General features: G+C 31.6%; 1 protein-coding gene across 1 annotated transcript; it reads right to left on the reverse strand.

Moving 5' to 3' along the window:
* Positions 1-4,621: 4,621 nt before the first annotated feature.
* Positions 4,622-7,143, reverse strand: LOC126716118 (NAC domain-containing protein 35). The gene is made up of 3 exons (XM_050417126.1): positions 6,739-7,143; positions 6,250-6,518; positions 4,622-5,516 (listed from the first exon to the last, which is right to left on the reverse strand). Exons 1-3 carry the CDS (start codon positions 6,980-6,982, stop codon positions 4,821-4,823), a joined length of 1,209 nt encoding a protein of 402 aa, XP_050273083.1. The 5' UTR covers positions 6,983-7,143; the 3' UTR covers positions 4,622-4,820.
* Positions 7,144-19,436: the final 12,293 nt, after the last annotated feature.

Consider the following 19,436-nt stretch of genomic DNA (forward strand, 5'->3'; position numbering starts at 1 on the left):
ATGACTTCTTCTTCATGTCTCAATTGCAATTCCTCAAAACCTTTTACGTTGAAATATGCTTTGCCAAGAAAAGAAGTAACTAACTGTTCTGCTTAGAATCAATTATTATTATAGAAGAAAATAAATTTCACCTCCCCACCACACTTTCATGGAAGAAAAATTAAACCTATTTCAAATATGCTCTCATTAATTTTACATTCATTACACATCATCCGGCTCTTCAACTCAGTTTGGGACTGATGATCATGTGGTGCATAAATCATAATATCTACTTAATTATAAGAATTAATAATCGATTATGGATCATTTTTGTAATAAATTAGGGTTATTTTCAATCACGTAATATTCTCTAAAATTCTAGTACTCCTGGCTGTCTCTAGGTTTATACGCATTTATTTTAATTGTCTCTAGGAAATAAAAAGGAATAAACTAATTTATGAATTGATAAGGGTTTGAATCAGTTTTAATTAGACGCTCTTAATTTAAAAAGGCTGAAAGCTTCACATGGAGTTACATTACCTGCATTACACAGAATCATTGAAAAGCATCTCATGGAGTTTAGTAGTTTAACCAAATGCAAGTGAAAGGCATCTTAAAAATCAACAAGGAATTATGTACGAGTCAGAAGAGGTGTTCTAAAATTTGCAAGCATTTTATGAGATGTTAACGTTATTAAATGTGAACTACATATATCAGCAAATGCTGTTAGGAATAATCAGGGGCAGCTCCATGTTGAAGGACCACTCTGACTTAGAAAAAAAAAATTATATATAAATTTTAAAAATTTTATGATTTGTCTTCTCTTTTAAAAAAATTGTGACCATCATAAATTTTTAGGCTCAATAAAATTAAACTTTTGTCCCCTTAACAATATATATATTAGGTTCCTTAAAAAAAAAAAAACCAAGAAAATTTTTATTGAATTAAAATTTGAAAGAGATATTAACTTGCAGCACTGATAATGAGATTATTATGCAACGATTTCAAAATATAAAAATGATAAAACTTTATATATTTGTGTGTGTTTTTATTATTTTATTTTTGTTAATATATGAAGTTATCTTTCTATTAAATTTCATATCATTCAAATTTCTTAATAACTACCTTGAAAGAATTTCTTGGAGCCACCATTGAGGATAATGCCATTTGGAACTAACAATTTTAACTAACATCAAGTAGCCGAGAAATATATATTTTGACTTGATCAGATTTTTTTTAGTGTTCATAAAAAAAGTTTATTCCTTATCATAGAAATAATGTTATATTTTTGTTCACCATGGCATAAGAGTAAGGCCATTTACTTGAAGTTAACAAAACCAAGCCTTAGTCTTAAAATATTGTGATCCGCCATACATTTTTAACAAACTAGTCATGATTAGTAACATGTATTTTTTTTAATGCCATTCTAATATTCTATTATATTTGAAGTTATATTCTTTTTGTTACTTTCTTAATTGACGTACATAATTGAAATATATAATATTTTTAGTCTTTCTCTACACTTTTTTTTTCTTATCTCAACTTGAATCAACTCAGTTTTCTCATTGGTGCATTAATTACTCTCCTCTAAGCATGACCAAATCATCTTAAATGACTTTTCCTCTTATTTTCATTAATAGAGGTTACCCTTATCTTTAAGCAAGTTTTCTCATTTAAAATCCTATCTTTTTGTGTATTTTCAATTATAAATATGTTACTTCATAGCAACCAAACATTCAGTACCATAGAGCGTAACTGGTTCTATACAGCAGTTGAAATTTTCCATTTAACGTAATAGGTTTTACGACAATATATACAATACTCTTTATGCACTTCTCTACTTCATTCATCACGTTTCTATCCTATGATTCACAACCCCTCCATCCCATATGTAGGAAAAATACTTTGATTCACAACCCCTCCATCCCATATGTAGGAAAAATACTTTTAGAAGAACACGAGTAAAGTTTTTTTTTTTTTAACATTTAAAGTGATTTAGTAATTCTTTTTAAGGTTGAAAGATACCTGTGTAAGTTGATAGTTTGACTAATGGTTATGAGGGGTTAGGCTTGTGAGAGTAAAGTGTTTGTTTTGGACGTGATGGAATTTGCACTTGTGAGGGTTTTAGAGTGTGTTTATGTTTTTGGACATTTGTGAGTGTTGTTTGTAAGAGCTTATGAGTTTTATCTGTGAGGTTTGGCTGAGTGTGATTATAATCTAGATTATTGATAGTCGATTTTGGTTGATGTTTCTGTGGATGCATAGGCACATATATGATGAACTATTTTTTTTTTTTTTTTTTTTTTTTTTTGTGTATGGTGTAGATAATTTTATTTCTTTATTTGTGTAAATTTACTTCTACTTATGCCAAATCACAACATATTGATATCAAAGTTTCTGTTGTCACAACAATATCAGATGCATTATGTGTAAACAATCTTTTAATAATTAAATTGCTAGGGAAATTTTAACATAATAGCAATTTAAAATGGAAATTTGACATATATTAGGAACATTAGATAAACAATAATTATATTTCTAGGAATACAAAAATATTCACAATTTTTTTTTTCACAATTGTTGATGTAACTTATTGTGATTGATACTTGTTAAAAATGGTGTCAAAAGTGGACTGATGTAAAAGTGATATTCAAATCATTAATTGTTAATTTAACAAGTTGTAAAAAAGGTTGTGAAAAAAGTGTCTTCAACATTACTCTTCTAGATAAAAGAAAAAAAAAAAAAAAAAAAACAAAATAACAAAAAGTAAAAAACAAAATAACAAAAATATTTGGACTAAAAGGAGTTTGCTCATATATGAATTCTCTTACTTTAGATACTAGGGATTCGAGATGGTCCTTACATGTTAATCATGATTTATTGTTCATAAGCAATGATCATGTTACTTTTGGAAATATAATCTTACCCTAGCACATCGGTTTTGGTTTCTCCCTCAACACCCCATTAAAAATCCCCTCATTTGAAGTTAAACTTCATAATTTATCATTTTTCTATGAAAAGTAAAGTGATTGTTAGGGTATGCTAAAATATAATTGTTGATGATAGGGGCACAATGCTTTGTGTTATTGCTTGTTAAAGTCTAAATTCCAAGAAAATTTATAGGGATCTAGCTCATTATAACCTTTTGGAATGTTAATGTCTTAAATCCGCAGACGAATAACAAACATGTGGACAATAAGTATTTTAGGCCATAAAAGCATAGTGTATAGTGCACACACAAGCGTTACAATACATGGACCTCTCTAGCAAACCCATAAAATGCCATACTCAATGTGATGCACACATGCACGCCCACAAAGTGTGCACATGCGGGGTTTTGTTGACTTTGCAGTAATAATTATGGCATACTACCACTAAATACTATTTCACAGCTATATATGTCTTAGACTACAGTTGCTATTTCTAGACCAGATCCCTATGAGAATTATGTTTTATATTCAATGGCAACAAAATGTTGTTTCTAAATTTATCGATGACAGTACTGCAAAATATTTTTGTTAATTATTAACATAATTAATAATAAATGTATAATAAAATTTGGGATAAATTACAAATTACATCCCTAAAGTTTGGGGATATTTGAATTTTATACCTTAAAATTTTAGAATTTAAAATTTACCCTCTAAAATTTGTGGTGTTTGAATTTTACATCCTGATATTTCAGAATTGAATTTTACCTTGTAAAATTTAGGAGTATATGGATTTTATATCCCAAAATTTTGAAACTTTAGAATCTAAAATCCAAACGCTCCAAAAATTTAGGGGGTATAATCCAAATTCTGAAACATTAGGGTATAAAGTTTAAACACTTGTAAATTTTAGGGAGTAAAATCTAAATTCTGAAATTTCAGGGTGTAAAATCTAAATACCCTCAAACTTTAAAGGTATAATTTGCAATTTACCCTAAAATTTGTATAAGTAATAAATCTAAATGAAAATAATATTACTTCAATCACAATATGTCATATAAAATAATATCATATCTCTAATATTACTTTATACCCTTTTGCAGAGAGAATGGTACTGTATATATCTCCAATGATTAAAATCCAATTGATTATCCAAATTAAGGTTCATAAGTATAAGCAGTGAAATTGGAATTTAAGAATGAAGTATTGGGTCTAGAGATACTACCTCATAGGACTGAACCCTCAAAAGAAGTCTGATTTACATGCATTTCACCTTTATCTAGCTAAGAAACACGAAGAAGTAAGACAAATTTTCTTTTTGGGGGGTTAGTTAGTCCCCTCACCAACCAGAGAAGCAAAATGGGACAATCTTCCTGTCTCCATTTTTTTACGTTGGCTTGGGCTATATGGGTCCAACCCCACTTCTTTGCAATATTCGATCTCTATCCAGATACCTTTATCTACGCATACTAATTAATTAAAGCCCAAAACTTTTGAGGCCAGTAATGGATTTGAAGTCACCGAATGAACTAAACATGCATTTAGGAATTGATCTATTTTTCTGCAGTACTATATATTATTGTGAAAAGTTTTTTCAGAACCATTCAATTTGTATTAGCCCAGCACCAGCATGTACAGCTCTTCTAGTTAGAACAAAGTTGAAACACAACACAAGAGGCTATATAACAAGAACTTGAGATGCTAAAAACAAATTTAACTAGAAGGATCAAGTTGTATTCTCATTTAATCTGAAACCCTAGTAGAGCCACAAATCATATTGATCAATATAGGTCAAATATGAAAGCTAGCTAATTAGTTAAGAACATTAAGACTTAATTAGATATATATAAATCACTAGAATTAACATAGAGTATTTAATATATATCTATGTATAATGATCAGTTCATTTGATTACTTGAAGGGATTTGTGTACTCTCGGTTTGCCTCTGGAATTGGATTCCATTCCCACAGTCTGTCGGAGAAGGCGGTTGGAAGCATATTGGGTAGAGTATTGAGGGACAGAGGTTGTGAAGACTGTGGTAGCAAGCTAGGGAGTTGGTATGGATGGTGATGAACATTGTAGTAGTGCTGTTGTTGCTGACCGATCATACTTGAAGCTTGTTGGTAATGCACTAGTTTATGGAGATCATCCACCGCATTAATAGATGATGAGCCAGCTGTAGTGAAGAAGGTGGTGCAGGTGGGGACTAAAGAATTACAAGCTTGCTTTGAGTGATTCATGAGCATTCCTTCCTCTTCCATTGGAGCTGGTAGCCCCAGCTGGGTGGGGCTAATTGGAGCTGATCGGTATGCATTATTATTGTGCTTGGAAAGCCCAAGAGCTGTTGTGACATCATCTGAATTGTTAGTACTACTGCTTATTCCATCTGCTTCTTTCAACTTCTCCTCCTCAATTTGCTGTGACTGTAGTACTCCTCCTCCAAAAGCTTGGAAGTTGTCCAATATGGAACTCTGAACTAAGTCATGCTGCTTTCTACTTGACTGAGCCACTCTAGATGAGGATGCCCTCGATGGAAGAGAGCGAGGGAGAGACGGGTGGTCTTCCACTCCTGCTCTCTTGTACACACGGCACAATGATATTTCTGCCTGAAAAGAAAGTGGAAGGAAGGAAGGAACGAAGGAGGAGTTGGTGATGAATCATGCAATTTCAGTAAAAATAAGTGACTACTTGATTCTGTTGTATTCAATTCATGATATGTTCCCTAATTATGAGTCACTGAATTTAGAGTTCATGCATGCTTCTATTAATTTCAATGATGAAAGATTAAACAAACCCAATTAAATGATAAAAGATTTGAATACTCAGATTGTTAGTAGCTTTCCTGGAAATTTTCTTATCTTTATCCTTTTTATTTTCTTACACACACACACCTTGCAGTTTTAATATTGGTAGTATTATATTGCGTGTTGTATAAGATCCATGTCTTGGAAGCGAACCTTTGAACATCTCAAACTTTGCAAGAAATTTCTGTGAAAAGAAGAGATTGTGTTCTAAATCATGATCTATTAATTAAAGATCTATGAATAAGGGTTAGTGAAAATAAAATAGTTATAAGATTGGACTTTTAGGCTCTATAACTCTGTTCTGATTATAAGGGTTTATGATATTGGTGCAGAAAAATCAAAATAGTAGCGAATAATATTGAGAGAGAGAGAGAGAGAGAGAGAGTACGATGATTGTCCTTCATCAACAACTGAGAGTCTCGTGCTTATTATCGCTTACTAGTTTCCCTAGAGTTTTTCTTTGAAGATTGATGATGCATAGTAATTAGATTCATATATATATATATATATATATATAGATTCATATATAACATACCTTTTGGTATCGTTCAGTTTCATGTTGAGGCAAGCGATACTCGTTCATGATCCAACTGGTTCGGATGCCCTTAGGAGCTTTCCCAGAATAGAAAACTAGGGTTTTCTTCAACCCAATTGACCTGAAGTTCTCACTTCGAATCATTCGGTCAGCTCCAGTTGCCTTCCAATACCCAGAAGTTGTAACACGATTAGGCCTATCCCCGTTTCGATACTTGCGGTCTCTAGGCACATAGAAGTACCATTCCTTCTCTCCAATGGCCGCCAAGGCTAACCGACACAAACATATATATATACACACAATAAGTATATGTATGTATATATATATATATATAGCTATCTAGATAACATATATACGAACATACATATCTATATATAAACAGAAAAAGTGAGATAATAGATATATAAAAAAAAAAAAAATTGCACATGCTAATAATATATATACATAGGATGCCTGAAAAGGGGGGCAAGAATATATATTGGTAATTACCAGGAAGCTCCCAGGGGTCATAGCGATAAAGATCCAGAAAAGTAATGAGTTCAACGTTAAAGCGCTTGCCCTCTACCTTACGGCGAAGGTAGAACTCAACAAGTTCTTCTTCAGTGGGGTGGAACCGAAATCCGGGCATAACCATATCATGCTCATGATCATCATCATCATCATCAGCGGCCTTGTTGTTGTTGATGTTGTTTTCGTCGTTGCTCATGTTTGAAGTTGTTGCAGCAATTGCCATAAACTAAAAGAAGTTAATAATGAAGCCCTTTTTGGGTTTTGGCTTTGGCAAGCAAGCTCTGTCTTCCCCACTTTTTATATATGCCCTGAGTAATCAGTAGTACGAATATTGACGGGAGCAAGTGGTAGGCAGGATAAGAGATGGTTAAAATGTCGTACCAAGAAATTAAAAAAAATAAATAAATAAATAAAAAAAAGAAGAAGAAAATTCTCTCTCTCTCACAAATTGCATAGTGAAGGAAGAAAGAAGAGAGAAGAAAATTGGTGATAGGGAGTTAATAGAAAGATCTACATAGCTTTCAGGCCCTACATGTGTTTTAAGATGAGAAAATGACATCTCAAAGTAGGACAGGGTGGCCACAGCCCCCTTAGCGGTGCCTTTGGACCTTTCTTCCATCATTACAATTCAAACTTTAAAAATTATAAATTCAATAACTCTACCAATTCATCATTTCTCTCTCTCTCTCTCTCTCTCTCTCTCTATTTTTTATTTTTAAATTGTTGTAGTATGTTGTGGTTACTACTAAAATGGTGTCAAGAGTGAACACATACGAAAATAATGTGATCACAACTTATTATATATTATAACTAAGTTAGAAAAAATGATTATGAAAATTGTTTTGTGCCAGCTTTATAAACTCTACCCCACTCACCAAATTATGACACATGAGTTGCTATTGGTCACCAAGCTAAATGACTATACATTACATTGATACTCTTTACGTATTCTTCAAGTGCAGCGTCATAAAGAGCCTGCAGATTTGCAATATTTTAAGTTAGTTTCTTTTATAATCCTCCCTGGATTGGTGAAAAACCCATACTTTAAACTTAAAAATATTTTTACCTGAAACTTGAAAAAAAAGTTTTCCAGAGTAATTAAAATTTTCTACAAGGAAATATTTTTCTTTTTCTAAAAAATTATTTTTTAATGTTCCATAATATTTTTGAAAATCATTCTAAAAACTTTTAATATTTTGATTATATAAATATATAAAATCATTAGTAATTCATGTAAATATGAACACAGTAATTGGTGAAGGCGGTGATGGCCATGACAATGTCAATAATTGGGGGTAATGATCTTAATTAAGGCAGTGGAGGTGAAGGTGATAGCGGGCAGCGACAATGACAATATTTGTCTATAAATGTTTTTCTATCTCTCAAAAGTAAAATTCAATTTCCATCGATTTTAAGTTATTTTTCATTGATCAAGATTTTTTATTATACAAAACATTGAAAGATACAGAAAAGTTTTAAAAAAAAGCTTTTTAATGAAACAAACAAATGTAATATGGCTTTATTTATTTATTTATCGAGGTAGACAAATGTATTATGACTTATGTATTGATTAAGGCAGTTTCTAACTTTAAACTGGTTTGGAGTTGTCTTATTCTAACCCACTATGTAAAGATTTAAGAGATCATACATGTGTAGTTTTAGTCACATAATTTTAATGAGTCATATGACTTGTTTAAATAATACTCATAAATAATCTTATAAAACACAATATAGTGGGTCGAATGAGATAGCTCCAAACTGGGTTGAAGATAAACTTAGTCCCTATCTATATAGTATATCACCTTTATAGAGGTTCTAAAAATCATACTTGAATTTTTATGTAAGTATCAATATATTTTTACTCTTTTTTTTTTTTTTTTTAGAAGGATGTAAGTTTGAATTTGATCTTTGGGTTGTCTATATAATGTATCGCCTTTAGTTTCATGAAAAAACCTTATTGTCATCCGAATGGACGGAAAATACCAACTTGACAAATGAAACTCATGAAATCAAGTCTATGGAGCTTATGATGTGTCATAAGCTTTATTTACCACATTGACATTTTTTATCCATCAAATTAATAACGACGAAAACATTTTTGAAACAGTTTTGAAAGTATATAGAGTAGGGTGAAATATTTTAAAGTATAAGGACGATGTTTAAAACATTTTTGTCTTACCTTGCTTGCTGTTATACAATAAAACATGGATTTCATCTCTATAGTCTATACCATCCAACCAGTGCATTCGCTATTGTGATAATAAAACAAAAAGTTTTTGATGCTTTGTGTTGACAATGTTGTGAGAATATTGACTTGGTAAGGATGGATTGTAGCGCTGTGCTAGTGGTGGGGAGATCAATGGACCGACTGTGAGGGCTAGAGGCTAGTGCCCGGTGCTACTATTGTGGTCACCATTTTACCAGCAAAAAAGAAGAAGAAGAGGAAGATCGCCGACTTCAATCTTATTTATGCAGCGTTTATGTAATACTACTACTACTACTATTATTATTATTATTTTATGGGGGCAGTGTTTTGAAAATTTTATAGTAATTGATCATCTTTTCCCGTTAATGCACGAGGAAGATGATCATTGTCTTCAATCGGATAAGTGATCCCTATAGATGAAAGTTACACTAGCTAGGGTAATATTCAAAAATAGAAAGTAAAAAAAATTAAAGGGGACGAAAACCATATATGTTCTTAGAAGTCCACTACAATTGTTATCTAAAGGAAAGATTTTCGTCTCAAATTAAGATCAATTTCTTGAGAGTCAAAAAAGTTTCTATAAGTCTAAATTGATAATGAAATTTCTTGAACTTTGCCTATTATATAGAATTTGAACAAAGTAGTATTTTAAACTCTTTTTTAATAATTTGTGTATATATAATAAAAAAAAAATGGCAAAAGCATGTCGTGCATGTAATACTTATGGTGCAAATATTGAGTGTAAGACCCAACTTTTATTCTTTCAATTAATAGTATTTTCATACGATGTAAAGATTAACTAAAATTCATATGTAATTAAGGTGAAGAAAAGACCTTTAGTTTATAATGTTCTATAATATTGTAATAATAAATAGTTTATTAACTTTTTTTTTTTGAGGAAAAGTTTATTAACTTAAATAACTGATGTAGACATAATATAAGAACGGCATCAATTTTTAGTAACCATTAACCAAACATTAAAAAAGTCAATTCTTCAATAATGTGAGTAGTAAAATTCTAGATGGGCCTACTTTTAAAGATAGATTAATGTACAATTTTGATCAAATTACCACTAATATACAATCAATATAAAAAGTTGCTCTCACATGGTCGTGGCGTCCATGCCTTTCTTGGCCCACCCCTAACTCTAGACCTCATTATGTCACATCCTTAATATCATATTTGACTAAAATCCATAATCGTTTATACTTGTATTAAAAACAAAGTTGCGATTATCCATATATTTTGCTTTTCCTTTTTTATTTTTTATTTTTTTTTTAATATAGAAAACTTTATGAATTAAGTTGCCATGGGTTCTTCCAAGTTCCAAATCAAAGGAGACCACGCTAGATTCTCAAAAACAGGAAGAAAAAAAGGAAGTGACCATGCTAGCCATATAGGCCTTCTTTTTTTGGTGAAATGAAAGGGCATATGTATGCCACGTAATGGAGTGAGAATTTCACTAAGAAACTTATTGACTTATGGCATGCAATAAGAGATGGAATCTCCCCAATTAAGTACCACGTTGATACTGGTGCACAATTTCCAGTCTCTAATCAACCTGTTATTATTAGCATGAAGTTAATATTAAATTGCACCAAATATTTTTATTTATTTATTTATTTTGTAAATATTTTTATTTATTTATTTATTTTGTACTCATTGCGTCATTAAGGAAGGATTAGGATTGTGTATAATTCTAAGCTAACTACATCATGTTTTTTTTTTTTTTTTTTTTTTTTTTTTTTTTTTTTTATAAATCATATTCATTTATTTTAAGATAAGTAGATTATATTTTACTACATCTTCAACATTTAAAATAAACGCTAACTACTTTCTCAAAATAAATAAATGTTAACTATTACTCTCTCTGTCCCAATTTGTTTGTCCTATTTAAAAAGTCAAAATTTTTAATAAAATATCATTTATTATCTTGTCTACTTTATAAAAATATATAAGTTTACAAAACTACCATTTAATAAATTTATTAGTTTTTTTTAAGAGTTATTCTTAATGAGGCAACTAAAAATGTGCCTCAATTAGAATGATTTTTTTAAATATTTGTTAGTTTTCTTTTCAAATAGTTTTGAAAATAAAGTAGGGGTATAATAGGAACATTAGTAAATTAATAACTTTTACTTTTAGAAACAGAATAATATTTTGGGATATCCCAAAATGGAATAAAGGACAAATAAATTGGGATAAAGGAAATATCATCTTAATATCTATTTAAATTATTGATGATGGAGCAAAATTTAATTTACTCATTTCAAGATGTTCACAGATAGATAACATTTTAGGAACTCTATGATGAAATAACCTTAAAAACTCTAAAAAAAATCTTAATCATGTGATTCAAATAATGTACACAGGACGCATAATACATAACATATAAATATTAGAAAGGAGAAAAAGCTTTTTTTTTTTTTTTTATTATCATTTTTTTTTCTAAACACACATAATCCTAACCTTTGTTTTTCACGACTTCCCTCTCCCCCCTTTATTTTTGACTTATAACCTTTCTATTTAGGGCTGTAAATGAGTTAAATTTTGTCAAGTAATGAATGTTCGAGTTCGGATCAACAACAAAAGTAAAATGTTCAAATTTGAACCAAGCTTAAAAACAATATTTGAATTCAAGCTCATGATAAAGTCCAAAAACTTGAGTTTAACTTGATTCATTAGTCAAGCTCACACTTAAGCTCAATATCAAGCTCTTGAACTTGAGATTCAACACAATTACATATCAAGCCCATATAAAATTTATTATCAAGCCCATTTTGTTCAAATGAGTGGTCCTAACTTCCTATTAATTAAAGACTAAGATATGAGTTTATTTGTCAAGCTTATTACCAAACACATAAGCAAGCCTAGGCTCAGCTTGTTTTTTTTATCGAATTCTATTGTTTACGAGTTTGTTCATAAACAATATTTTTTGCTTGGGCTCAACTCGTTTATTTAAAAATCCTAAAACTAAAAGCTCAAACTTTGCTTGTTTATAAACAAACAAACATGGACAAATTTTTTATCGAACCAAACTGAAACTATTTATGAACGACTTGGTTTATTTACGAACCCTACTCCTATTTAGCAAAAGGATAAGGGACGGTGGGGGTGGAAGAGGTCGGTAATTCTGTATCCAGTGCAGAAATTTTTTGAAAAAGATAGTTGGTAGACAATCTAACATACAATTCCTATTCAGCAAAAGAAAATTGAAAGAAAGTAATTAATAAAATAGCAGTGGTGCATCCAATTGTAAAAAAGTAATTGTTAGGGAGGTGATGGTGTGGGGGCTTGGAGGGAGCAAAATTCCTGGCAAGGCATGCATAGGTGGGGGATGGGTTGGATCTATAGCTGAATGTGCATATGTGAATATATATGTATGTGAGTCAAGAGAAACCCGTGACCGCTTTCCTAATCGTGACAACAACAAGGCCGTCTTCTCTTTGTTTTTATTTCCTTTCACGTCATATTCAGATTTCAACTTATAATTTTGTGATTTTTTTTTTGTTTTTAATTTTCCTTAGTGAATATATATTCTTGAGGGATCTTTGCATTTGTTGAAATTATCACTTGAATTAATGTACAGTTTCTTTCATCATCCAATCCTATCATCTCTCTCTCTCTCTCTCGCTCACACACACACACACAGATACAAACACACTCAAATTGATCATTAAATGGTTGTTTATCAAAGTTATGCGCTTTGTTATGTAAAAGCCAAACCGTGTCGCATTAGAGGACTAATAAATACATCATCATGGGTCCTTAGGAATCCAAGAAAAAGAAGGCTATATTTTCTCTCTCTCTCCATCAAATTGTTAACGTATGACAAGCTAAAGCCAGAAATATCCTTGTAGTATGTGGGTTATATCTCTATCTATGGAAATGGCTTGCTTATAAGTTTCGTTTTTTTCTTTATAAGTCTCCAAATGGGTAGAAAGAAAAAGGATGCCTTTTAGAAATATCACTTGACTCTTGCATCGTGGGAGGCTGCATATATGCATACGAGTTAGATGGAGTAGTACTGAGAGAATTTTCAATGATAGTGACACCCCTACTCTCATCAAAATTACCATTCTTTAAAAGAATTAAAAAAAAAAAAAAGTGCTGGAAAGCTTTGAGACCTTATTAAATTGTATAAAAAAGAAAAAAGAAAAAGAAGAAGAGAGTGCTGGAAAGTTTGAGACCTTATTAAAGTCAGTGAGTAATAATAGAGTCATATAAGCCCTGTCCTTACTAGAATATCTGTTGCTAATAAGGATTGGTTACCAATTTGGCGATATCATTGATTATCAAATTACAGTTAGGTGATGTACGTTAACAAGAATGATGAAAATGTGGCTTGTAATTTTCACCAACTTTCAATATGATAATCGTCATTAGGCCAATAGATATTGTTGACTTTATGTTTATATATATATATATATATATCTTCATAAAATGAAATAATCGTTTATATATTCTTATTATATAATCTTATTATTATTATTATATCTTCATGAGGTCAATGTTTATGCAAGAGAATTCAAAATAGGAAGGAAGGACTACTACAACCTTCCAGTAAAGACAACTTTTCTTACATGCATAGAAGAATGTAAGATTGATGTGAATCTGGGACGAAAAGGTCGGTCCACTTTGAAAATCTTTTTTTTTTTGGTTGTTGTTGAGAAAACTTAAAATTTAAAAAAAAAAAAAAAAAAAAAAAAAAAATTCAAAGTGGACCGACCTTTTCGTCCCAGATTCACATCAATCTTATATTCTTCTATGCATGTAAGAAAAATTGTCTTTACTGAAAGGTTTTAGTGGTCCTTTTCCTTCCCATTGTGAATTCTCTTGCATAAACATTGACCCCATATTATTGACGTTTCAAATATTATCTTGTGAAACTGAACTCAAATATCCCCAACAGTACTACTACTGAAGTCAGATTGACCCATAATGGACGGAAAGCACTTAGAAAGTTTATCCATGACAACTGGTATACTTTGGACTTGTGTGAGAAGTAAACGTTAATCAAGGAAATGAAGATCTCCCCAAGACTTAAATCATGAGATTGAGATCGCCAAATAGTCATTATGGGATTTATTAATTCCGTTCAACCAAACAAAATAACAGTTTATACTAATTTGTCAGCAACTGCGAGTTCATCAATTTTTTCATAAAGACGTATAGCATGCACAAACATCCTCAGAATGTATTTTTGTAAGTGATTTGGTCTCAACCATCGAGGCTAGGTTAGCCAATATAAATTTAGCAGAGAAAGATGAGGAAATTTTAACGAGTTAATGATGTAGATAGTAATGCCCTGAGCATTATTGGATCTAATGAAATCTACCATTCAAAAAGGGCTACCCTTGATGTAACTTCAATCCTCTATATATATATATATATAGCCTTTTCTTGAGTTATTCTTTAAAATTTCTCCCCAATCATGATTTACTTACTAGCTAAATTCAGTTTAATCGAGCCCTCTATTTGATTGCTTTATTATTGTGAGCTGGCAGCATTGACTAGAGAAATGACTTTTGAGGGACTAGGTTGATATTCATGTATGAGTGAAAATTTTATATAGAAGAAAAATAGAAAACTTGAAAAATTAATATAACATAATTGGTAAGTTTGAACTTTTGGGTTAAATGGTATTCCCATATGTAATATTAAGACCTCAATTTGTTTTCCTAAGTGATTTCTTTATATGTAATATTAATACCTCAATTGGAGTCTCCCTAAGATGTAACGATGGTGGAGTGTGGCAAGGTAGCAAGAATAAGGTACATACACTTAGAGCCTTCGCAGTTGGATTGGGGATGAGCAACGTGAATATTTTGGAGCTAGACAAGCATGCATCAAGGTGTGGCAAGGTCATCAAGGGGTCCCTTTTTTGAAATGAGGATTGGATGTTCAATGCATATCTTTGGAGGAAAGATGTGCGTGTACTCACAAGTTTTTTTTTTTTTAAAAAAGCCCAACAAAGTAGTATTGCTAATGGTACTAAATCTAAGAAGTTTAATGTAGCACGATGTATGGTGCAGCAAGGTACAAGGTCTTCAAGGGCAATATTTTTTTTGGGCGGGGGGGGGGGGGGGGGGGGGGGACGGGTGGGTGAGTTGAGGTGATGAAAGCCCACAAAATCCACACAAAAGATCTTGGGAAAAGAGCCAACAAAATAGTATAGGTAAATGGTGCTAGATAATAAACGAAAGACGCCTGCATTTTCCATAGATATGGATACATGGGGTTAATTTCCATGGATGAGTGTGAGGGGTTGACATGTGATTTCCATACATGAATGACATACTAGAGTTTATGAATGATACATGGTGAAATAAAAAGCCTAAAGGTGATCGATGGGGAACTAGTAGAACTTATTCATGGTCATGATTTTGAAGAAAGCTTTATGTAGACCGTTAAAATTCCTCTCTATTTTCTCATATGCTAAAACTCATATAATGAGATCTTTTTCTTTGTGTTATTGTTGAAAAGCACCATAGTGTTAAGAAATTTGTAGCAATACAAGAATTGTGCGTTCTTAATATTTTGGTACCTTCTAGAATTTATTCTAATTAAACAAGACTATTGTAAACCCATATTTTAATTCAGAAGTTTTTACCTAGATTAGTTTCTTGTGGGTTTCCCTCCTTTTTTTTTTTTTTTTTTTGGTTGTTGATAACCTGTGGTTTTCCCTTCTTATTAGAGGGTTATTCATGTACAAAATTTGGTGTCTTGTTGGGTGAGAGGTTGTGGAAATTTTCTTTTGTGTTGGTATTTGTGCTTGGCTATTAATTCCTTAAATCTCCAAAAATACGCTCAAAATCCTCCTAGTCTACCCACGGATGGCATTTTGTGAAGTAAAAACTAGTTAATAAAGGAAAAAGTTCAAAGGTAAGGAAAAGCTAGTTAAACGTTATTCGGTGCTCATAGAGAGTTCTCTCACACGGAAAAATAAATAGAGAACTTGGGAACTCCATATAATACTGGGCCCAATCACAGTCTTAAAAGCACCAATATAGGGTAAAAAACTGCCGCTAAAGGTTATATTATAAAAAGTGTTGGTATAGATTCAACTTGCTACAACGGTTTTTAATTTTTAAAAAGCGCTAGTATAGAGTTACAAAAACCGCCGGAACCTATATCAAGTGTAAGTCATCCAAGCCTATTGTCACATTTTCTGGGAAGTGCTAGGGAATAGCCCATTTGGGTTTACGCTGGCAGTTTTTAGGCCTATAATTGTGTTTTAAAAATGTGACTATAGCCCCAAATTTTTGTAGTGGTACTTCTAGAATATATAATAATTTTCCTTAAGCTATAGTCTTAAACTTTAGAATTAAATGATATTCCTATTAGAAACATGCATGCCCATATATGTGTTTAAGACATCAATTGAAGATTTGAAGCATTCTCAAAAAAATTTCTTCCAAACATGGCTAAACAGCTAATGATCATTAATATGTAGATGTTTCTCAATACGATTAGTAATGTTTTTGGGGTTACCGATAGTTGGTGTCAAAAGTGATCTCTAGTTGTTTTCGTGGGGATGGGACTGCATTTGCATGAGAGTTGTAGGAGAAAAACCTAGACAGCTGCTAAAAATATCTTTGAAAGAATTGGACAAATTAATAGAGTCCAATGGGAAGCATGTGGTATTATTAGGTAGGGGAGAATTAATGTAGAAGAAGAGGCGGTGGGGGTGGCCATATGTGGTGGCTCTCTTTCAAATCTATCTATCTACGCCCGCACTAGCTATATAGGGTATATGGGGTCCTAGTCCCTACCTAGCAAGAGAGTTATGGACCCACAAATGGGTTGGTTGAGGGTGAATTATTATAATATTATTGGTCCTCCATTACAACGCCCACAAGGATCCCGTGGCTTGGACCATTTTGGCGGTCGTCAACCCTACCTCTCTCTTGGCCTCTTATTGCATGTACACGTGATTTTCAGTGAGAGAGAGAGAGAGAGAGAGAGAGAGGGATTCTCTAACTTTCTTGAGAGTTACATCTTCAAACAAGTTGATATGATATGTTATGTATTACTATTACTATTACACACGATGGAAGTTCAGTACAGTAGTACTTCTTCTTCTTCTTCTTCTATAATATCATCATTAATAATTATATATAATATCAAATCCAAAAGAGATAGCAAGGCGTGAATGTTTGCATGGATATATGTGAACCAAGTTTGGCCAATCACCGACCATATTAGGGGAATGGGATTGTCTCATTCTCAGCTGTGGCATATAAAGCCTCAATTTTTCAACCGTCCAACCAATCTTCTTTATGTAAATGACACACACGATTTGTCATTGTTGTTTAGGTTCTACCACCCATTGATTTAATACACTCTATCGCTTGCACTTGCAGACAAACCCCACTTGTGCCCTTTTTCATCCTTGCCAATAAAAATACAAACCCTCTCTTTCTTGAGGGTTACATATTTATCATTACATAAGGGACTGTAATGAATCTACCCAAATATTATGTCAATTAGGGTCCAGGCTTAATTGGACCCATGTGCTTGTGACATAAAACACCTTTTTAAGATGACGTTGCTCGCATTTTGTCAGCATCGGGAACCATTATTTTTTATTTTAGCTCGCTTTAGGAGATATTTAGATATTATGGCATCAAGGGGTTGGAATGGATTTACATTAATTTATACATTAAATTGTTTGAATAAAGCTCTAACAACAAAGAAAGATTTCAAAAAGAACAGAGTTTTTACACCAAGGATTATAAGGCCTTAATTTCAAGCTTGATATTAAAATGAACACCTTTTGGGTTTTCATCTAATCTCATCCAAAAATTTATATTTCACTAACTAATATAGAAAAAAAAATGATACTTTTGGATACCTCACTTCAGCAATTTGAATTTAGATTCAGACCACCCCCCCCCCCCCCCCCCGCCCCCCCAAAAAAAAAAAAAACTTCTCACTTCTTATTTCAAATGAAACCCTAATGTGATAGTTGCAAATTGAGAGCTACATAGGTAGCAATAAAATTTGAGAAAACCAGTTATCTTCTGTGATAGTAAATGAATGACAATTGTATGACTAAAGCTTTAGAAAAACTTTGAATCCACGGGAAAAACTTTAAAATCCATTAAAAATATTGAAGCTTCAAAAGAAATTTTTATTGAAATTGACTTTTGGTTTTATGTTATAGTAGGGCTAGCTTATAGGCTTCATAATACTTGATCACCAAGCAAAAATATTACTAAAAGCAAATCCTAATTAATAGTACTGGGTCTTTTATGGTATTTTTCAATGTAACATGAGTTACTAGAGAATGTGACAAAATTACTGTCATGTATGACCCTATTACTACTTGTCTAAGAAAAAAAAAAAACAAATTATCATGTGAGCTGGAGCTTACAATCAAATTTGATCTAGATACTATTTTATTTGATCTTTTAGTGACCTCTAACATGAAGAATATAATAAAATACATGAAAATTGTGAAGTTTGTCAATTTAATCTGATTTATTAATGAATGCGACAAAATTACTATCACATATACAATAATGGCCCTAGAAATTTTTTCCAGGATAGTCCTTAAGAAATTTAAATTATATAAAATTTAATAAAAAAAGAATTTGATTATATTGTCATCATAAAAAAAAAATGCTAATATATGGAGTTTTATAGTTTCTTTCTACTAACATAATGAAAAAGCAAAAATAAACTGATGAAAAATAAAGTGATAACTAAAAATGCTGATATGAGGGTAATAAAGAGAGTTTAAAATAATGAGAGAGAGAGAGAGAGAGAGAGAGAGAGAGAGAGAGAGAGAGAGAGAGAGAGAGAGAGAGAGAGAGAGAGAGAGAGAGATGATACTTGTTGTGACTGTAGCCAAGTAGCTAAGAAGAGCAAAACTATTGTGACTGCAAAGACAAGGAGAGCATAGCTATCAGAACCATCTAGGAGAACTCACGGTCACAGTATTTCTCATGGTTTCATTTTTTATAGATTATTTTTATGAAATGGGTTGAACAAACCTAAATGATTAGGGGTTTTTATTTTTTGTTTTTGAATGCTTTTTTTTGTTGAATATTTTGTAATTTGTTATTTTTGAGCTTAATCTTGCCGTGTTTGGGCTATTTTTTCAGTTATTTAGGCTAATTTTGATTTTTGTTATTTAGGGTTTTATTTTTTAAAAATTAAGGATTATGTTTAGGGGCAAAAAATTATTTTTGTAAGAAATGTTACGTCCACAATATTTTCATAATAAATCATAGGAGAAAAATTATTATTAATGGATAAAAAGTAATGTCAATGGTGGGCTTAGTTTAAAATCAGTAACGACTTGCCACTTAAAATTTGTTATGAAATTATTGTAAGAATATTGTAGAAGTAGCATAACTCTATTTTTGTTGAATCAAAATTCTTAATATCCTCAAGTGTTCAATAAATTTTGTAGGGTAGACAAAACTAATTTTATATATTTACACACACACACACACACACT

The sequence above is a fragment of the Quercus robur genome, chromosome 2 (genome assembly GCF_932294415.1).
Source record: "Quercus robur chromosome 2, dhQueRobu3.1, whole genome shotgun sequence".
Taxonomy (NCBI): Eukaryota; Viridiplantae; Streptophyta; class Magnoliopsida; order Fagales; family Fagaceae; genus Quercus; species Quercus robur.

Excerpts from the sequence above, each read along its gene's own strand:
- LOC126716118 (XM_050417126.1), bottom strand. The coding sequence starts at position 6,982 with ATGGCAATTGCTGCAACAACTTCAAACATGAGCAACGACGAAAACAAC. Across the intron at positions 6,519-6,738 it reads TGACCCCTGGGAGCTTCCTG|CCTTGGCGGCCATTGGAGAG; the intron begins GTAATTACCAAT and ends TGTGTCGGTTAG. Across the intron at positions 5,517-6,249 it reads AAACTGAACGATACCAAAAG|GCAGAAATATCATTGTGCCG; the intron begins GTATGTTATATA and ends CTTTCTTTTCAG.